Raw genomic sequence first — 23,120 nt, forward strand, 5'->3', positions numbered from 1 at the left:
GAAAAATGCCAGTGAAAATTCAAGGTTCAAGATTATTGCAAAGGTGGGTAGGGTTATTAAATCACATATTTAAATAACAGTGCAGTGCAGAGCCATATTGGAGCCTGAAGCAAAGGAAAAATTTGTGTTATTTAACATTTTGATGTTCATTTTGTACATCACAGATTTTACATTAATTTTGATTTTTATAAATATTGCGTTAAAATATTATTTCTTTTGATTAGTGAGTTTTAGTGCCTCCTTAAAGTTTGCACCTGAGACCAATGCCTCACTCATCTCACCATAGTCCTCAGCAGATCAAGAAGGCTTTCAGGTTCCCTGACCTCCATCTCCAAGACCATTAGGCAGAAAGGCCTGTAAATTGAACCACATGGGGTTTCAGGCAAGGGAGGCTTCATTGCTGAAATGATAGTGCTCAATGGATGAATAAAATGAAGCCATGTTATTGCTGGCCCCAAACATGGTTAAACGAACTATCTGTATGATAAAAGGACCTGGAAATCACTGGAATGTGGGCTGTTGCTACATGCCCAAGACATTGAAAAATAGGTTATTGATTTTGGTCACATCCAGTCGAAACATATCTAAATGTGGTAGAATCATGAAATTAAATTGAATTATACTCCATATATAGTGGTTTTGTTTATATGATGGAACTTAGGCTGTTTTGAAAATACAGATCTAGAACATGTTTCACCTATACTTTTGGGATAAAGTTTTTTGGAAACCTTCTTGATCACTCTTGATATTATTTGGGATACATTTTCTGATGTTTAAATTTTGTTTTTAAGATGTCAGATGGATTAATCTCTAAAGTTCCTTGTAAGAAGCTAGGATCTGTTACTAAAGTTGTTTACAAGATAATTATTTTCCTTTTAAAAGGTAAAGCCATGAAAATAATGTCAAAGGAGAGAGTTAGGCAGATCTTCAAAGGTATGCATTTAATGTGTTGTTCCTTTCCTTGCTACTATCAGCTAATTTTATGGGATTCTATTTGAGATAGGAAGTATCTCTGTGCATGTGTACTTTTTCTATAGGAGGGTTGGGGTTCTCTCTTTCTGACATTGACACTCAACTGATAATGAACCTCTACACTTTGAGCCAGCCCCAGGGAGCTTGAGCACAAGAGAAAAAAAGATAGTGAAGATTTAATATTTAAATCTTAATATTTTAGTTCATCACTGAAATTTGACACATTGCTTAGTATGAAGATATATAATACAGTTGATCGGACTTGTGAAAAAATGGTGAGAATTGGAATAATAGGCTCTTTAACTGTGGAAGCTTGAAAAAAATTCTTGAACCCCTGATTCTCAATTTCCTCATCTGTAAAATTAGGATAATAATACTTCCTTAACATAAATAACTTAGAAAAATTGATCAACATGTTCCAAATTGGTCACTTACCAGGGAAGGAAGTTTTTCAAGAGATTTTGTCTATAAATCCCTTATCTTTCACATTTCACCTATTCCACTTACCCTACACAATTAACTTACAGTGAAGAAGTATAATCCTTCATCTTCTTTTTGCCATTATTTAAAAATATATATATATATAAATTCAAGAAAAGAAATAAAAGAATATTTTGATATGCAGACTGTACCTCCCTCAGCTACAACTGCATAAATGCTGTCATGCATTCACATCTGTGGCAACAAAACGTTCTCAATTTAGAACAATTCTGAAGGGCATCCCAGCTCCTTAGCTCCCTATTCAAATTTACCTGTTGTCTCTGTTGCAACTACATTGTAGTTCAACTTTTCACTCTGCCCAATCATGCTTCTTTGATTTCCTCACAGACTGTTCCTAAGAGTACTTGATCTTCATGTAAATCTTAGACTACTTCCTGGGGGAGCCAAAACTAAAACATCTTATAAAATTATTTAAATCACCAAGGTGACTCAGTGGCAGCAGAGCAGTAGATCAGAACTAGCTAAGGGCACAGTTTGGAAGGATGAGTCTTGAGCTAGTGCCTTTGGCTAGTGCCCATAGACCCCAACTCTTGCTAGAGAAAGTGATTCTAGGTGGGCCTTGGAAATGTGTGGGAGCACATATCTATACAGCAGCACCTCACTCTACCAGCACCAATTTACTGTGTTAGTCCATTGTCACACTGCTGATAAAGACATTACTGAGACTGGGTAATTTATAAAGAAAAATAGGTTTAATGGACTCACAGTTCCACGTGGCTGGCGAGGCCTCATAATCATGATGGAAGGTGAAAGGCACGTCTCACATGGCAGCAGACAAGAGAAGAGAATGAGAGCCAAGCAAATGGGGTTTCCCCTTGTAAAACCAACAGATCTCTTGAGATTTATTTGCTAGCACAAGAACAGTTTGGGGAAAACTGCCCCCACGATTCAATTATCTCTCCCTGGGTCCCTCCCACAACACAAGGGAATTATGGGAGCTACAATTCAAGATGAGATTTGGATGGGGACACAGCCAAACTATGTCACTAATATACCTCATGAAATAGCTAACAAAATATTAGCAAATGGAATCTAGCTATTTAAAGGATTATTCAGGATGATTAAGTGCAATGAATCACATGAATACAAAGTTGGTCTAAACATCCAAAAATTACTTTTATGAAATACACAATACAATGAAGAAAATATAATAGCATCATATTAGGCAAAGAAAAGTTACTTGACAAAATCAAAACTCAATTTTGATATAAAATTCTCAGCAAATTAAGATAGAAAGGTACTTTGTAAACCTGATAAAGAAGATCTACAAGAAACCTACAGATAACATCACACATAATAGAGAAAGACTAAATGCTTTCCTCTCAAAGTAGGGAACAAGGTAAGGATCATTCCTATCATTTTTATTTAACATTAGGTTTTACCCAGTGCAATAAATAAAATAAATAGAAAATAAAGGCAGCCAGTTTAGAAAGGAAGGAATAAAACTCTCTTTATTCTCAAAAACTTAATATTGTATTCTCAAGATGTTTACAAAAACAATTCTAGAAATAATTCTTAGTAAGATCATGAGGTACAAGAATATTATATTTCTATATAATGATAAAAACAAATTAAGACAAAATGCAATTTGCACTTAGCACCAAAAAATAAAACATTTAAGAATAAACTTAACAAAAGAAATGCAAAATCTTTACACAACAAAATGTAAAACATTAGTGAGAGAATTTAGAGGATCAAAATAAATAGGAAGATTCATCAAGACCAGGTGTATTAGTCTATTCTCATGATGCTGGTAAAGACATACCCAAGAAGGGGAGATTTACAAAAGAAAGAGGTTTAATGGACTTAAACAGTTTCACGTGGCTGGGGAAGCCTCACAATCATGGTGGAAGTCAAGGAGGAGCAAATCATGTCTTACATGGATGGCAGCAGGCAAAGAGATCTCGTTAGACATATTTACTATCATGAGAACAGCATGGGAAAGTCCCGCCCCCATGATTCAATTACCCCCAACCAGTTTCCTCCCTCAACATGTAGGAATTGTGGGAGTTACAATTCAAGATGAGGTTTGGGTGGGAACACAGCCAAACCATATCATTCTGCCCCTGGCCCCTCCCAAATCTCATGCCCTCACATTTCAAACCCAATCATGCCTTCCTAACAGTCCTCCAAAGTCTTAACTCATTTCAACATTAACTTAAAAGTCTATAATCCAAAGTCTCATCTGAGACAAGGCAAGTCCTTTCCACCTATGAGCCTGTAAAATCAAAAGGAAGTTAGTTACTTCCTACATATAGTGGAGGTATAGGAATTGGGTAAATATAGCCATTCCAAGTGGGAGACATTGGCCAAAACAAAGGGGCTATAGGCCCCACACAGGTTCAAAATCCAGTAGGGCAGTCAAATCTTAAAGCCCCAAAATGATCTCCTTTGACTCCATATACAAATGGCCAACAATCATATGAAAAAATCCTCAATATCACTAATTATCAGGGAAATGCAAATGAAAACCACAATGAGATACCATCTTACTCCCACAAGAATGGCCATAATCAAAAAATCAAAAAATAATAGATGTTGGCATGGATGTATTGAAAAAATGAACACTTCTACACTGCTGGTGGGAATGTAAACTAGTATAACCACCATGGAAAACAATGTGGAGATTCCTTAAATAACTAAAAGTAGAAATACCATTTGATCCAGCAATCCCACTACTGGGTATCTACTCAGAGGAAAAGAAGTCATACAAAAAAGATACTTGCACACTCACGTTTATAGCAGCACAATTTGCAATTGCAAAATGTGGAACCAGCCCAAATGCCCATCAATCAACAAGTGGATAAAGAAACACACACAATGGAATACTACTCAGCCATAAAAAGGAATGAATTAATGGCATTCGCAGCAACCTGGACGTAATTGGAGACTATTATTCTAAGTGATGTAACTCAGGAACAGAAAACCAAACATATGATCTCACTCATAAGTGGGAGCTAAGTTCTGATGATGCAAAGGCATAAGAAGGATAAAATAGACTCTGGGGACTCAGGGGAAAGGGTGGGAAGGGGGTGAGGGATAAAAGTCTACAAATTGGGTCCAGTGTATACTGCTTGGGTGGTAGTGCTCCAAAATCTCACAAATCACCACTAAAGAACTTAACCAATTACCACCTGTGCCCCAAAAGCCTATGAAAATAAATTTTTTTAAAAAATGGGATAAACAGAAAAGAGCATATTTAACAGCCATCTACCGGGCTGAAAAACTACAGACTGCAGGTGCCATAGAAGTTCCACACCCGTGATACCACTGCCCTTTCTGGGGATCCCCCATGCTTGAGCCACTTTGTTACTGGAAAGCAGTCCCAAGCCAGACGCCAAGAGAAGGTTCTTGAAACTTTCACAAGAAAGAATTCAGTGTGAGTCCATAAAGCAAAGTGAAAGATAGTTAATTAAGAAAATAAGAGAATAAAAGAATGGGTACTTCATAGGCAGAGCAGTGGCATGGGCTGCTCGACTGAATATACTTCTAGTTATTTCTCGATTATATGCTAAACAAGGGGTGGATTATTCATGAGTTTTCTGGGAAAAGAGCAGAGATTTTCCAGAACTGAGAGCTCCTCCTCTCTTTAGACTATATAAGGTAACTTCCAGACATTGTCATGGCATTTGTAAACTGTTACGGTGCTGGTGATAGTGTCTTTTAGCATAATGCATTATGATAGCGTATAAGGAGCGTTGAGGACAACCAGAGATCACTTGCATCGCCATCTTGGTTTTGGTGGGTTTTGACCGGTTGCTATACCACATCCTGTTTTATCAGCAAAGTCTTTGTGACCTGTACCTTGTACTGACTTCCCATCTCATCCTGTGACTAAGAATGTCTAGCCTCCTAGGAATACAGCCCAGTAGGTCTCAGCCTTATTTTACCCAGCCGCTATTCAAGATGGAGTCACTCTGGTTTGAAAGCCTCTGACAACTGCATCACCAGATCACACACAGAAAAACCCCATAGTTCCCTCTGACTTCGGCAAGCACAGAGAACTGGTGGGTCCAGGTAGTAATGGATTGCCTGGTGACTACCCTTTGGTGCTGACTGCCCCTAAGGGAATACAGAAAGCACAGCTTGCCAAAGCCCCCTTTAGGACAAAGGAAACATGAGTGTAAGTGCCAGTAGCTGAAAGGGACACCACCAAGGCCAAGGAATGGATTTGGAGAGAGAGTCATGTCTTGTCTTCCACCACTCCTCACCAGAACACTGCTTCAGATGCACTAAAGTAAAAACGGGCAAATACGGTGAGTAAGAGCCTATCTTATGGTGAGTAACAGCCTATCTGCTGGCTCTCACTGTTAAGTGCTACCAACTGGAAGGCAGCCTGAATTGTATCACGAAACAAAATTACATTGCTACAACAAGCAACATCTTAGAAAGCCACTGCATGAACCTAACTGCAAACAAGGAACCTATACAGAGCCTTGGCACCCTAAAAGCATCTAGAAATCAAGCCAATTGATCAGACATCATATACACCATTGTTGTATCCCTAAGGGGACAAAGATTTAAAAATAAAGAAAATCCATCCAAATGATAGCATATTAAAAAAGAGAGAAGAATCAGCTATTTCAGATGAGAAAAAACTAGTGCAAGAACTCTGGACATAAAAAAGCCAGAGCATTTTATCACCTCCAAAGAACCCCACTAGCTCCCAAGCAATGGATCCTAAAAAAGGAAATGTCAGAAATGACAGACATAGAATTCAGAATATGGATGGCCAAAAAACTCAACCAGATTCAAGAGAAAAATTAAATCCAACAAAAATAACCTAGAAAAATTATCCAAGTTTTGAAAGATGACATACGTTTATTAAGAAAGAACTAAGCAGAATTTCTGGAATTGAAAAATTTATGACAGAAATTTCAAATTACAGTTGGAAGCCTTAACAACAGACCAGACCATGCAGAAAAAAGAATTACTCGGTTCAAAGACCATTCCTTCAAGTCAACCCAGTCAGACAAAAATAAAGAAAAAATATTTTAAAAAATCAACAAAGCCTTTAAGAAATACGGAATTATGTAAAACAATCAATCTTGTGATTCACTGGCATTCATGAGAGAGAAGACAATGTAAGCAACTTGGAAAACATATTTAAGGATATAGTCTATGAAATTTCCCCAAGCTTGCTAGAGAATTCAATAATACACAAAAAATTCAGAGAACTCCTGTGAGATATTACACAAGATGACAAACCTGAAAGCATATAGTCATCAGATTTTCCAAAGTGAACATGAAAGAAACAAACTTAAAGGCAGCTAAAGAAAAGAGCCATATCACCTATAAAGGGATGTCCATCAGTCTAACAGCAGACTTCACAACAGAAATTGTACAAGTCAGAAGAGATTGTGGGCCTGTTTGTAGCAATCTTAAAGAAAATAAAGTCCAACTAAAAATTTCATATTCCACCAAACTAAGCTTCATAAATGAAGCAAAAATAAAGTCTTTCCCAGGTAAGCGATCACTAGCGGAATCTGTTACTACCAGACCAGCCATATAAGAGATGCTAAGAGTTCTAAACACAGAAATGAAGGAACAATATCTGCTACCACCAAAACATATATAAGTACAACGCCCACAGATGCAACAAAGCAACCACACAATGGAGATTACAAAGCAACAGCTAACAACACCATAACCTCACATAAAAGTACTAACCTTCAATGTAAACACTCAAAACACTCCACTTAAAAGACACAGACTAGCAAATTGTATTTAGAAAACAATATCCAGGTCAGGCGCGGTGGTTCACACCTATTATCCCAGCACTTTGGGAGGCGGAGTTGGGCGGATCATGAGGTCAGGAGTTGGAGACCAGCCCGGCCAATATAGTGAAACCCCATCTCTACTAAAAATGCAAACAAATTAGCCAAGTGTGATGGCGGGTGCCTGTAGTCCCAGCTATTTGGGAGTCTGAGGCAGGAGAACTGCTTGAACCCAGGGGGAGGCGGAGGTTGCAGTGAGCCGAGATCGCACCACTGCACTCCAGCCTGGGCAACACAGCAAGACTCCATCTCAAAAAAAGAAAAACAAGATCCAAACTTCTGCTGTCTTCACAAGACCCATCTCACATGGAATGACACTCACAGGCTCAAGGTAAAGGGATGAAGAAACTAGCACACAAATGAAAACCAAAAAAAAAAAAAAAGCAGGATCCCTTTTCTTTATTTTTTATTTATTTATTTTTTTTTGAGACAGAGTCTCACTCTGTTGCCCAGGCTGGAGTGCAGTGGCACCATCTCGGCTCACTGCAACCTCCGCCTCCGGGGTTCAAGCAGTTCTCCTGCCTTAGCCTCCCGAGTAGCTGGGACTACAGGCGTGCATCACCATGCCCGGCTAATTTTTTGTATTTTTAGTAGAGACAGGGTTTCACCATGCTGGCCAGGCTAGTCTTAAACTCCTGACCTTGTGATCTGCCTGCCTCAGTCTCCCAAAGTGCTAGGATTACAGGCGTGAGCCACCGCACCCGGCCAGGATCCCTATTCTTATATCAGATAAAACAAACTTTAAACCAGAAACAGTATAAAAGGACAAAAGGAAAATACATAATGATGAAGGATTTAATGCAATAAAAAATTTTAAATATATACACAACCATCATTAGAGCACTCAGATGTATAAAGCAATTACTACTAGATCCAAAAAAAGACTTAGATAGCCTTTTTTGAAGTCCCTCCAGACAATAATAGTGGAGGGACTTGAACACCCCATTGCAGCATTAGATAGATCATGGAGGCAGAAAACTAATGAAGAAATTCTGGACTTAAAGTCAATATTTGATATCTACAAAATACTCCACCCAACAACCACAGAGTATACATTCTTCTCATCTAGACATGGAACATATTATAAAATTGACCACATGCTCAGTCATAAAGCAAATCTCAAGAAATTAAAAAAAATTGAAATCATATCAAGTATCCTCTTGCACCACAGTAGAATAGGAATAGAAATCAATACCAAGAAGAACTCTCAGAACCATGCAAATACTTTCCAAGGATAGAAGGTAAACAATTTGCTCCTGAATTACTTTTGGGTAAACAATGAAAGGTGGAAATTTAAAAATTCTTCAAAACAAATGAACATAGTGACACAAAGTACCAAAATTTCTGGAATGCAGAAAAAGCAGTGTTGAGAGCAAAATGTATAGTGCTGAACACCTACATCAAGATGATAGAAAGATCTCAACAACCTAACATCACACCTAAATGAATTTGAAAAACAAAAACAAAGTAAGCCCAAATCTAGCATATGAAAATAAATAATTAAAATCAGAGCAAAACTAAATGAAATTGAGACCTAAAAAAAAAAATTAAACCCAACTAAACAAAAGGTTGGTTCTTTTTTTTATTTTTATTTTTATTTTTTTTCAGACAGGATATTGCTCTGTCACCCAGGCTGGAGTACAGTGGTGTGATCACAGCTCACAGCAACCTCTGCCTCTCAGGCTCAAGCAATCCTCCCCCCTCAGCCTCCCAAGTAGCTGGGACCACAGGCCTGAGCCACCATGCCTGGCAATTTTTTCTATTTTTGGTGGAGATGGGGTTTCACCATGTTGCCCAGGCTGGTCTCAAAATCCTGAGCTCAAGCCATCCGTCTGCCTCAGCCTCACAAAGTGCTGGGATTACAGGTGTGTGCCACCATGCCCAGCTGAAAAGGTTGGTTCTTTGAAAGGATAAAAATAATCAATAGATGGCTAGCTAGATTAACAAAGAAAAAAAGATCCAAAAAAACACAATCAGAAATGACAAAGATGGCTTTACAACAGATTCCACAGAAATACAAATGATCCTCAGAGGCTACTATGAACATTTCTAAGATAATGCTTCCCTTGTAACTCTTTCAAGTCGTGGCCATTTTCTTTCTCGCTAGTGGGGTTTCGCCTTCCTTTTTTCTTATTGCTCCTTTCAGATTATTAGCCCACTCTCCTCCATAAAAACACTCAGTTTTGAGTTTCATGTCATCTATCCCTATCACCCATTATCTATTTATTTTTATTATTATTATTATTATTCCTCTTTTTCCTGAGACAAGGTCTCACTCTGTCATTCTGTTGCCCAGGCTTACATGCAGTGGCACTCTCACAGCTCACTGCAGGCTCGAACTCCTAGGCTCAGGCAATCCTCCCACTCTAGCCTCCTGAGTAGCTGGAACTACAGGCACGTGCCACCAGGCTTGGCTAATTTTTAAATTTTGTACAGACAGTGTCCCCTTTTGTTGCACAGGCTGTTCTCAAACTCCTAGGCTCAAGCAATCCTCCCACCCTAGCCTCCTGAGTAGCTGGAACTACAGGCATGTGCCACCATGCTTGGCTAATTTTTTTACTATGTACAGACAGGGTCCCCTTCTGTTGCCCAGGCTGGTCTCAAACTCCTAGGCTCAAGCGATCCTCCCACCTCAGCCCCACAAAGCACAGAAATTATAAGCATAAGCCATAGCACCCAGCCTTCATTATCTATTCTTACTGTAATCAACGACCAACTCCTAGGTCAATCCTCTCATTTCTCAAAGATTTTAGCCTCTTGATTATGAAAGGATAAAGTAAGCACATACCATTCTATTACTCCCATTAATTACAACTAAAAACCCTAAGTAAAATAAACTATCAGAAGATTCCGAAAGGTGGAGAAAAGAAGGAAGACTGGCCAGAGATCATAGAATTTTAGGAATAACCCAGTGGTGAGTTCTCTGGGGTTTTTTCCTCCCATCTTATATATCCAAATCTGGCACTAGAGAAATCTACACTTGAAAATTCCAAAGTGCCCAGACTTTGAAAAGCCTTAAGAAGGGTCTTCTCTCCCTAGACAAAGACTAGGAATACAAAGGCCCTACAGAACCAAATCTATTTGTACTCTACCCACTCTACTACAGTCAAACCCAAAGAAGAAGCCACATTCTGCCTCCTGCACACTGGGTACTGCAGAGCCAACGTGTTTCAGCCTGTTTAACCATCCCTACTCTACATGAGCACAGAGGTGGCATCCCATCCCCCACCACACACACTGAGCCCTTTTAAGACTGTGAGGTAGAGTCCTGTCAGTCGTCCCCACCCTGCATTAACAGGAGCAGAGGCAGCGCCTGTTTCTCTCTTTCCCATTCTGCATTAAGTGAACAGTTGCAAAGAGGTTGCACACACCATCCCCTCCCCATTACAGAATGAGGTAAAGAGTACACAGAGGAGTCTAAATGGGGTTGGAGGGTGAATTTTTTAAATCTGTGTATAAATTACTAAGCAAATCCTAAGTGACTCATGCATAAAATCAAAAAGAATCAACACAACAAAAGCTGTGAGAACTGAATTACAGAGTGAATACGGCTCATATTCTAAATTGACCTCTAAGTAGCACATAGAGAGGCAGACCAGAATTTTATTTCATAGGTTTTGAAAACTAAATTGACTTTCAAACTATAGCTCACAAAATTGGATTGGACATGTGTTACGAGTTTAGGAAAGTTGACTGCCTCCAACCATATTTAGACTCCTCTGTGTACTCTTTACTTTGCCCAGAAGATTTATGTAGGAACCAGAGTCTCAAAAAATATAAATATCTAGGATAAAATCCAAAAGTATTTGTCATACCAAAAACCCAGGAATCCTCAACTTGAGTGAAAAATGACAACAAATGCTAACACCAGGATGGCACAAATGTTGGAATTCTCTAACAAAGATTTTAAAGCAGTCATCATAAAAACACTCCAAGAAGCAATTATAAACACCTTTAAAACAAATGGAAAAATAGAAAGCCTCAGCAAAGAAATTAAAGATATAAATAATAATTTTTAAAATTTCACAATGGAAAAATGTAACAAATTTTTAAAAACTCACTAGATGGGCTCAAAGGCAGAAAACAGAAGAAATAACCAATGATCTTGAAGATAGGTCAATAGAAGTTATATAATTTAGCATCATAAGGAAAATAGATGAAAAAATGATCAGAAACTCAGGGATCTGTGGAAAGGCAACAAAAGATCTAACATTTATGTCACTGGGGCAAAAAACAAAAGAATGAGTGTGGAATAGAAACACATTTTTTAAAATAATAGTGGCTGAAACATTTTAAAATTTGGTGAAAAACATATACAGATTTAAGAAGCTGTGTGAATGCCACAGAAAATAAATCCAAAATCAGAAATTTAACCTTAATATAACATCATACAAAGTATATTCTCTGACAATAATGGAATTACATATAAATTAATCACAAAAAAAATAAGAAAATCTCCAAACTCTGGAAAATTAAATAACACACTTAAAAATAATTCACAGCTCGATGAGCAAGTCTAAGGGAAATTTTAAATAGTGTATATTGGACTGAATTAAAAGGAAATGACATATCAAAATCTGTTGTATACAGCTGAAAGAATGTTTAAAGGGCAGACACTTCTCAAAAGAAGACATTAATGCGGCCAACAAATATATGAAAAAAAGCTTAACATCACCGATCCTTAGAGAAATGCAAATCGAAAACACAATGAGATACCATCTCATGCCAGTCAGAATGGCGATTGTTAAAAAGTCAAGAAATAACAGATGCTGGTGAGGTTGCAGAGAAATAGGAATGCTTTTACACTATATGTGGGAATATAAATTAGCTCAACCACTGTGGAAGACAGTGTGGCAATTCCTCAAAAATCTAGAAACAGAAATACCATTTGACCCAGCAATCTCATTACTGGGTATATACCCAAAGGAATATAAATCATTCTATTACAAAGATATATGCGTACGTTCATTATAGCACTATTCACAATAGCAAAGACATGGAATCAACATAAATGCCCATCAGTGATAGACTGGATAAAGAAAATGTGGCATATATACATCATGGAATACTAAGCAGCCATAAAAAGGAATGAGATCATGTTCTTTGCAGGGACATAGATGGAACTGAAAGCAATTACCCTCAGCATACTAATGCAGTAACAGAAAACCAAACACCACATGCTCTCACCTATAAGTGGGAACTGAACAATAAGAACACATGCATTAAGAAAAATAGCTAATGCATGCTGGGGTTAATACCTAGGTAATGGGTTGATAGGTGCAGCAAAACACCATGGCACATGTTTACCTATGTAACAAACCTGCACATCCTGCACATGTACCCCAGAACTTAAAATAAAAATAAAAATGTAAAAAAGAATGTTTAAAGGGAATATATAAAACACTAGACATGGCCAGGCACGGTGGCTCACACCTGTAATTCCCAGAACTTTGGAAGGCCGAGGTGGGTGGATCACTGGAAGTCAGAAGTTCGAGACCAGCTTGGCCAACATGGTGAAACCTCATCTCTACTGAAAATACAGAAATTAGCTGGGTGTGATGGTGGGTGCCTGTAATCCCAGCTACTCAGGAGGCTGAGGCAGGAGAATTGCTTGAACCCAGGAGGCGCAGGTTGCGGTGAACCAGGATTGTGCCACCACACTCCAGCCTGGGCAACAGAGTGAGACTGTGTCTCAAAAACAAAACAAAACAAACAAACAAACAAAAGCAAAAACAACCAAACACTAGACACTTACATCAGAAAAAAAAAAAAGAAATCTCAAATCAATAATCCAAGTTTCCACTTCAAGACACTAGCAAAAGAAGAGCAAAATAAATACAAAGTAAAGAGGAGCAAACAAATAAGAAGAGAAATCAATGAGATTGAAAACAAAAATAATAGAGAAAATAAATAAAACCCAAAGCTAATTTTAACAGTGTCCAGTAAGATTGATGGACTTCCAATAAGACAAAGAAAAAAAGAGAGGGCAAATTATCAAAATCAAGAATGGAAGAGGAGATATCACTACAGACCCCACAAACATTAAAAGGATGAGAAGGGGATGCTGCAAAGAACTCTGCAAACATAAGTTCAACAACTTGGATGAAATGCATAAAATCCTTTAAAATTGCAAACTACCAATATGCATCCAAGATGAAAGAGATCATCTGAACAGTCCTATAACAACTTAAAAGTTTGAATTTGCAGTTTAAAAACCGCTTGAAATAGAAGTTTCCAAACTCATACAGTTTCACTGTAAATTTTACTAAACATTTAAAGAAATGACACCAGTTCTACATAATCTATTCCAGAAAACAGAAAAGGAGGAAACACTTCTCAACCCATTTTATAAGGCCAGCATTATATGACACATAATACAAAACTGAGAACATAAGTAGGCTAAGAGCTTTAGTCTTTATCTTAAGAACAGTAAGAAGCAAATTTAGGATTACTAGAGTCAAAGTCAAGATAAAGCTCTGGACTGAAAATGAAGCAGGAATAATAACGGACACTTACATTGTTCCTTTCAGTTGCTCTTCACTCCTAAACTGGAGAGATAAGCAAGCTATGTCTGTTCCTTCATGCGTTCTTTCTCCTGGCCCTACTACCCTTCTCTGGCTTGTCTTTTTTTCTTTTCTTTTCTTTTCTTTTTTCTTTTTCTTTTCTTTTCTTTTTCTTTCTTTCTTTTTTTTTTTTTTTTTTTTTGACACAGGCTTTTCTGACTCCAGCCTGGATAACAGGCTGTCGTCCAGGCTGGAGTGCAGTGGCACGATCTTGGCTCACTGCAACCTCCGCCTCCTGGGTTCAAGCAATTCTCCTGCCTCAGCCTCCGGAGTAGCTGGGATTACAAGCACTCGCCATAATGCCCAGCTAATTTTTGTATTTTTGTAGAGATGCGGTTTCACCATGTTGGCCAGGCTGGTCTCAAATTCCTGACCTCAAGTGATCCACCTGCCGTGGCCTCTCAAAGTGCTGGGATTACAGGCATGAGCCATCTTGCCTGGCCCTCTGGCTTGTCTTTCAAAGAAAAAACACAAAAGTGCTGGGATTACCTGGTGAAAAAAAGACAAACTGCTTGGATTACAGGTGTGAGCTACCACACCTGGCCCTCTGGCTTGTCTTTCAAAGAAAAAAAAAAGCCTCCATTACAGCTTGCCAGCTGCAAGGGAGAAATTAAGGGGGAAAAAATGCTAACTTCTTCAACTCTTGCACCAATTACCAAAAAACCCCAGAATTTATTGTTCTAGTTTATCTTAATGTTCTGTTTTTAGAAATCCAAGCATTCTAAATCCCAGACATTTGACTTTAAAGAGTCTCTGTGCCAGCAGAAGTTATATTCAACATTTTGTGTGTGCACACAGTTTTTATCAAATTATTTTAGTCTGTGATTCCCTCACCACACTGAATGGAGGAGTATTATGTTCTTCCATGAAGTTAGAATTTAGAGCAACATCTTGCTAAATAGAAGCTATATCAATGTAAACTGTCAAATGCCAAGTATTTGTTGGTATATTTAGAAAGAGAAATACAAAACAATTAACATTGAAGACTTTAATTAATATATGGTTTATAGTTAAGTCCAGATATGGTCCAATCTTCTATACCTTCTTCATATTGGAGACTGTATACTATAAATGAATAGTCATAATCTTGAACTTAAATCATTGCAAAATTATGCATTTACATTTACATTATCAAATAAAAATTATATTATGCCAATATCGTTTAGTGTTAATTTGAATTTCAATTATTAGAAAACGGGTAACCCATGAATTGCCTATTTATAGGTTTTCTGCATTGCCTTCTCAAGTATAATATTCTGCCTAATCATCAGGAGATTCCTTATAAGCAGGAAGAACAAAACTCAGGACTGCTTTGTCTATTCTCCGAGTCTTTAGAGTTGGTTGGTTGTAGCTGATGCACGCTAAATGTGAGGCTTGGGGTCTCCTGGTCAGCACACTGGGGTCCCATTGTTACCTGCACCTCCGAGATTACCAAGGTCAGTCTCTTCCTCCCTCTCTACCCCTCACTCTCACTCTCTCCCTCCCTCCCTTCCTTCCTCCATTCTTTCCTTCCTTCCTTCTCTCTCTCTCTCACACACACCCTCCACACACACGCTTCATGAATACACTGTCCCTCCACTAACGCACGACTGGCTCCTCACAGCACAACTTGGATCAGTCTCAGACCCCTAAAGGTCTCTCGCATGGGATCGCCATTCTTCCTACTTTGTGCTCAAGGCGCAGGATCTGGAGTTCTCGGTTTCCAAGCAAGACTGGTCGAGTCTAGGTCGGATTGGCTGCGATAGAACGAGGGGCAGGGGTTGTACCGAATCACAAAGCTAGGATTTTCATCTCTCTCGTTCTCTCTTAGTCTCCGCCCTCGAATCCTGGCAACAGGCGCGGTGAGTTTTTCTGAGAGGAACCGGGCCTGGGGTTGCTATGGAGATAGGACGCAGCAACTCACAGAGCAACCAGGACCCAGAAATCGCTTAAGAGACCGCGGCAAAGTAACTTAACTGAGTTGCATTCTTCCATATTTTCACGCCCCTTTCATCCAGAACATTTTTTTTCTTGAACTGCTTCCATGGAGGACTCAACCTCCCCGAAGCAAGAAAAAGAAAACCAAGAAGAACTAGGGGAAACAAGGCGGCCATGGGAAGGAAAGACAGCAGCTTCTCCCCAATATTCTGAGCCTGAGTCGTCTGAGCCCTTGGAGGCGAAGCAGGGGCCAGAAACTGGACGCCAGTCCCGAAGCAGCCGTCCTTGGAGCCCGCAGTCTAGAGCCAAGACGCCTCTGGGTGGCCCCGCGGGACCAGAAACATCATCACCTGCTCCTGTCTCTCCGCGGGAGCCCTCTTCCTCTCCTTCTCCCCTGGCTCCGGCCAGACAAGACCTCGCGGCACCACCTCAGTCAGACAGGACCACGAGTGTGATTCCTGAAGCTGGGACACCTTATCCTGATCCTTTGAAACAATCATCTGATAAAAGAGAATCAACTCCTCATCACACAAGCCAGTCAGAGGGAAACACCTTTCAACAGTCTCAGCAACCCAAACCCCACCTGTGTGGACGAAGGGACGTGAGCTATAACAACGCTAAACAGAAAGAGCTGAGATTTGACGTTTTTCAGGAGGAAGACTCAAACAGTGACTATGATTTACAGCAGCCGGCGCCTGGGGGCTCTGAAGTGGCCCCCAGCATGCTTGAGATCACCATTCAGAATGCTAAGGCTTACCTGCTGAAGACTAGCAGCAATTCGGGCTTTAATCTGTAAGTCTCAGAGGGAAAAAAGATAAATGTTTGGCAAAGCAAGAGGGTGTGTGAGTATCTCTGTGTGAGAGTGTGTTTCTGTGGGTGAATCAAAATATATTTGAAAGATTGTGTTAGTAAAAGAGAGTTAATGACATAACTGGATCACATGACTCAAAACAGGTCATTAATGGAGATTCTTATACCTTCTTTTTCTTAACCTTTTTTTTTTTTCCTTTTCCTCCAGCTTCTTTAAAGACCCTAGGCACACAACAAAATAAAACTTAGGAATTATGGAATCTCGGGCTTGAAAAAGACCATAAAGACCATAAAGTCCAAGCATCTCTCCAGGATGCTTGTGAAAAATAATTGTCTACTAGTGAAAGCAATCACATCTCTCATCTGTAGATGCTATTGCTTGCATGGCTTTTGAGTTCCCAACCCAGGCAGTGCTAGGGTGACCACCATCTCAGTTTGGCTGAGCGCTGAAAGTTCTTTATCCTAAGAAACCCCTTAGTCCTCGCAAACTCGGAGAATTGGTCACTATACAAGCTACCTGGAACACATGCCATTTTATCCAAGTCTCTTAAAATGTGATGATCAATAGTCTACATATGTTCTGCCCATCCCATTATAGCTTTAATTTTAGAACTTATGACATGTATAGATTTCTATAGATTTTTGCTTCCAGAGTTACATAATGATAGGGTCAATAGAATTTTAGGGCTAGAAGGGCTTTTGGAAAACATCTAATACAACTCATTTGTTTTTGTAAATGAGGAGACCAAGTCATGGAGAACCTAATTTGCTCAAGATTCCAGTGGCTAACAACACTTACCGACTCTTACCTCCCCCTCCATCACTCAGCTCTAGCCCCATGGCTGTTCCCTCTGCCCAGAAGGCTTCTTTTCTAAGTCTTTGGCTGGCTGCCTCCTCATTCTTCAGAACTCAGCTTCCATGGAACACTACTAAAAAGCTTATTCTTTTCCTTCATAGCATTTAATGTCATTTATAATTTTTTATACAGAGAGACAGACTTATATTTTAATATCTGACTCTCCCACTAGATTGGAGGCCCCCAGAGAGCAAGGACTCTGAATTTTGTATACCACTATATACTTAGTGGTAGCACAATGCTAGCAACTATTAAGAAGAAATGAATGCTTTTTCTATTCTCTCACTCTACAACAACCAACATAGAAGACTTCTTGTTGTTGCTGTTGGTTTTGTCTTTGTTTTGAGACGGAGCCAGCTCTGTCGCCCAGGCTGGAGTGTAGTGGTGCCATCTCAGCTCACTGCAGCCTCTGCCTCCTGGGTTCAAGTGATTCTCCTACCTCAGCCTCCCAAGTAACTGGGATTACAGGCATAAGCCACTGCGCCCAGCCTCAACACAGAAGACTTCTGTGACAAAATGTTTGGGGTTCTGTTTTCCTATCCACAAGCAAGCAATCACTTCTGCAGTGGGCACCAACTAGGTGTCCTCCAATTCAATTCTGACATATCCACCTGGAGATAGCATCAGATCCCACAGGTTGAGGGCTCAATCCCACAGGACTGCCCCACACTTCCAATGCCAATTACAAGCCCCAGGCTGATTAATCTGTGCTTCTGACCAACCAGCTATAAACCAGGGATCCAACAACTCCCTCTTTGGGTTTGACTAATTTGCTAGAGTGGCTCACAGAACTCAGGGAAACACTAATGATTACTGGTTTATTATAAAGGATATTACAAAGGATGCATATGAAGAGGTATTGGGGAAGGAGTGCAAAGTTTCCTTGCCCTTTCTGGGAAGGCCACCCTCCAGCAACCTCCATGTGTTCAGCTATCAGATGCTCCCTTAAACCTGTTCTCTTGGGCCTTTTATGGATATGTTATTGGATAGGTATGATTGGTGACTGTATAGAAAAGGGGTATAATCTAATGCTAATAGACTGAGTGGGGAAGCCCAGCAAGGCCTAACCAGATTCTTCTTGGCCTCTCTGTGGAGCATTCTTTCCTCCTTGATGTGGGGCAGGACCTCTTTTGAAATGGGGGTCTTATGACCATCAATCAGACAAAGTAGGTTAGAGAATTTTATTATGGCCAGACATGGAGAAACAGAGTATACTTTTAGTTTCTAAGGCCTATCTTGGGGATAAATGAGAAGCGGTGTGAGACTTATGAGTCAGAAACTGTGGATGAAAACCAATGTATATAAATCATAATTCCCAAGTTCTCACCATGATCTATTGGGGTGCTTCCTGATTAATCAGTAAATATTAATTAAATGCCTACTGAATCTACAATGTGGCAAATATTTGCAGCTATTACTAGGCTTTAAGATATATGAGATATAATTTTAAAGTCTAAGGAATAAAAAAATTAATGTATGATGTGAGAAATCTCATGAAATGTGAGATCAGTTTGAAATATTATTTATTAGTTAATTTTTTTTTCTTTTGAGATGGAATCTCACTCTGTCGCCCAGGCTGGAGTTCAGTAGCACGATCTTGGCTCACTGCAAGCTCTGCCTCCCAGGTTCACGCCATTCTCTTGCCTCAGCCTCCCAAGTAGCTGGGACTACAGGCACCCGCCACCACACATGGCTAATTTTTTTGTATTTTTGGTAGAGACAGGGTTTCACTGTGTTAGCCAGGATGGTCTTGATCTCCTGACTTCGTGATCTGCCTGCCTCGGCCTCCCAAAGTGTTGGGATTACAGGCGTGAGCCACCACACCCGGCCTATTAGTTAATATTTTAAACTACAATTTACTTAAGCTGCAAGAATGTAATTTGCTACTCCATAGTGGACTCTACTTGAATTTCTGATATAAACTTCTTGTCATAATGCCCTATGTTAGATAGCAAGCCTGAATTTACAAACTGCTAAAATTGCAAAGGAACACATTATAAATACTTGTGAGTTCACTAACAATTTAAAACAATATGAAAACATGATAAAATTTTCTTTATTGAATTATTTTATAATTGATATTACTTACATATCTAAATTTAATTTTATTTCCAAATGCTGTCTCTGAGGTAATAAGTGAATATCTTCCATAATATTCACTGTTATCCTCTAAGTACTTTAGTGCCTGCAGTTTAAAATTGTTTAGTAAAAGGTTACTTTAACTCCATCTCTTATATGCAGATCTAATTTCACAGCCATAAAAGCTATTTTTCATGGCAATTTAAACAATCTTTGACTGAAATATGGAATCTGAAAATGGTTTTTCATCATTGAACTAACAGGCTATAGGAAAGAATTGCTTCCTCCTTTTCTTCCATTTTTAAAAAAATAAATTATTACTCCTAATAGAAAAAACTATAATTGTAAATTAAAACCTAATACATATATTTCATAATTTGACACAAAGGCATTTTCAGGTGTGGACTTGAATAAAGCACATATATATATTATATTGAAACCTGAAAAATAAAATGAAAATTTGGACAGAGAGACCCTGATGTGATGCCATCCACAGCTGCTACTGAAGCAAATCAAACCCTTTCATTATTAATCCAGCTATTGCCCGATAACCAACAGTGTTTTTAGTCTGGAGTCTTCTCCATGAGTTTTCTTTTTCTTTTCTTTTTGAGACAGAGTCTCACGTTGTCACCCATGCTGGAGTGCAGTGGCACAATCTTGGCTTACTGCAACCTCCACCTCCCGGGTTCAAGTGATTCTCCTGACTCAGCCTCCCGAGTAGCTGGAATTACAGGTGCCTGCCACCACACCTGACTAATTTTTGTTTTTTTAATAGAGCCGGGGTTTCACCATGTTGGCCAGGCTGGTCTCAAACTCCTGACCTCAGGTGGTCTGCCCACCTCAGGCTCCCAGAGTGCCGGGATTACAGGCAGCCACTGCTCCCGGCCTTCTCCATGAATTCCAACAGTGCATGAATATTAAGGAAGCTTGATGAAGTTTTAAAGAAACTCCTAGTCAAAACATTTCTGTTCATTTACAAGAATTATTTGAGGAAGGAATTTTATATTCTTCAAATACTGTATAATATTTTAACTGCCCTTTACATTGATCTCCCATATAATATACATATTTTTCTTTGACATTTCTGAGGTCATTAGATAAATAGAGACGTTAAATGAAAAAGAAAAAATGAAAAATATAGCTTAGGTCAATTAATAGAAAGTAGACAATTATTGAACAACTGTTTATTTTGTTTCACTATAATAAGAGAGGAGTTATATAAAATCCTAAGCTTGGCTGTGAAGAGCATACTGCAGTTGCTGAATAGGAAATATATAATGTATAAAATTTCAGAGCAGCATATCATTGTTCTCAGAAAGAACTCCTCTGAACTGGGGAAGGATGATTTTGGGGAATGACTTAAGTGCTAAGTCCCTAAGAATGAAAGGAGTTTTAAATTATTTTTTGAGAGAAATTATATATATGGTTCACAGCAAGCAAAAGCTCCCAGGTAGAACTTAGCAAATGTATGAAAGTAATTTTTATTAGAACGTCTAATTGAACTAATAATTAGAAACAAAGTTGGAGAGATACGATGCATATCTACCAGAGAAGCAATTTATACAAATTTCCACATTGAACAGAAGATTTTTTTCTCAAGAAAAGAGCACTTTAACAGGACACAAGGATACTTTGACAGACATTTTGGCCTCTTAAAATTCACTTTGTAATTCTGGTATTTGAAAAAGCAAACACTAGCAGTTATATATAAAATGTAATGAATTACTGAGAGGATAGAGGCAATTTCACTAATTCAGTTGTGAAATAAAAATCTAGGGCAGTGTTTTGAATGGAATAGAACAAAATATTAGAGTGTATCACATTTCAATAAAGGTAAGTAATATTTACTGGCTTTTTTTGTTGTGTGTAAGTGGATGTTACAATATGAAATGCAAGATGGTCTGAGAAGCACTGAAGTAGAAAATTGGCTTTAAAAATAAAATGGAAAGGAAGAGAACAGATCTTAAAGACAGAGTCAACAAGATTAGAAATCAAATTGGATTTGGTGAGCGGAGGGGAAGGGGAATGGAAAAGAAGTTATGATAAAAAGTGAAAAATAATGTTAATCACTTTTAAATATATAACCAAAAGATTGTAATTTCAGAAATAAAATGTGAAAATGTACCTGATGTGGAATACGTATCATGCTCTAAAATGTTTTTCTTTAATAAGTTAAACATCCTTATCATATTGGAATCATTTCCTAAGGAAAACTCTAGGATAAGTTATTTCTGGCATAGTAGAAATTATCTTAAGTGTTTATCCTCTGAAAATCTCTGAAGACTTCAAGTTATTGAAGTTCCTTAAAAACAAACTGAGTCTGCAAATAGTTGTTCAATAATTGCCTACTTCCTATTAATTGACCTAAGCTATTTTTTTTGTTTTTTTCTTTTTCATTTAACGTCTATATTTATCTAATGACCCCAGAAATGTCAAAGAAAAATGCTTCTTCAAATGCTCTTGACATGTATATTATCTGGAATTTTCTCTGTTTGGATAGATATGATCATCTTTCTAATATGTTGACCAAGATATTAAATGAGCGTCCTGAAAATGCTGTTGACATCTTTGAAAATATTAGCCAAGATGTGAAGATGGCACATTTTAGTAAAAAATTTGATGCACTACAAAATGAGAATGAGTTGCTTCCAACATATGAAATAGCAGAAAAGCAAAAGGCTCTTTTTCTCCAGGGACATTTGGAAGGAGTTGACCAAGAATTGGAAGATGAAATAGTAAGTCACTACTATAAATTTTAATAATAAACCTTAGGATTTTATTTGGGACGAATGGCTGTGGCTTTAAATTCATACCAACTGTATTTTATAGCTTGTTTTGTTTTGTTTTGTTTTGTTTAGACAGGCTCCCAGGCTTGGAGTACAATGGCGTGATCTTGGCTCACTGCAGCCTCTGCCTCTCAGGGTCAAGCAATTCTCCTGAGTAGCTGGGACTTCAGGCACGTGCCACCATGCCCAGCTAATTTTTGTATTTTTAGTAGAGATGGGGTTTCGCCGTATTGGCCAAGCTGGTCTCAAACTCCTGACCTCAAGTGATCTGCCTACCTTGGCCTCCCAGAATGTTGGGATTACAGGCGTGAGCTACTGCACCTGGCCCTTATAGCTTCTTACATAGTATTTACATCTTATTTTTTAAAAATTCTTCAAGTCCTCTTTAGTCAAAGTCTTTTCACACTACTCATTTCCTTGATTAGGGATTTCTTGTTTTTTCATACTGTGTTTTAGTATTTTGCAAGCTATAACAGATTGTTATATGTTTGTATGCTAAGCTCCTTGACATTAGAGTAAAGGATTTCTTCACATTTTATATTCTCCAAGGTGCCTGGTACAGATCTGGATGTATAGCTATTTTTGCTAAAGATTTGTTGAATAATGAATAAATGTTAGATAATTAAAAATCAGGTTTTAAATCAAGTTGCATGTTTATTAGAAAATTTAGAAGCACTTCTAATATCATTTGTATTTTCTTCTAAGACAAGCTCCTTATATTATGACTTGATATTATGTATATTACATCAATGGGATGTAATACAAGAGGAGAGGAGTAAAATACTTTTTAAAATCTTCATAGACAAAATTTTGAAAATATTTGGAGAAAAAGTTGGTGACAGAGATTGAAAAAAGCTAT

The 23,120-nt window shown here is 38.4% G+C and overlaps 1 protein-coding gene across 5 annotated transcripts in view; it reads left to right on the forward strand.

Moving 5' to 3' along the window:
* The first annotated feature begins 942 nt into the window (after positions 1-942).
* RSPH4A (radial spoke head component 4A) overlaps positions 943-23,120 on the forward strand; it is a 33,732-nt gene continuing 11,554 nt past the window's right edge. For all 5 annotated transcript variants that reach the window (XM_055114081.2, XM_034962740.3, XM_034962741.3 and 2 more), the window contains exons 1-2: positions 943-16,522; positions 21,976-22,210. In XM_055114081.2, the coding sequence (XP_054970056.1) occupies positions 15,837-16,522; positions 21,976-22,210 (921 nt within the window). In that variant the 5' untranslated portion in view covers positions 943-15,836. The remainder of the gene's footprint in view (positions 16,523-21,975; positions 22,211-23,120) is intronic.

Source organism: Pan paniscus, chromosome 5, assembly GCF_029289425.2.
Source record: "Pan paniscus chromosome 5, NHGRI_mPanPan1-v2.0_pri, whole genome shotgun sequence".
In the NCBI taxonomy this organism is placed as follows: domain Eukaryota; kingdom Metazoa; phylum Chordata; class Mammalia; order Primates; family Hominidae; genus Pan; species Pan paniscus.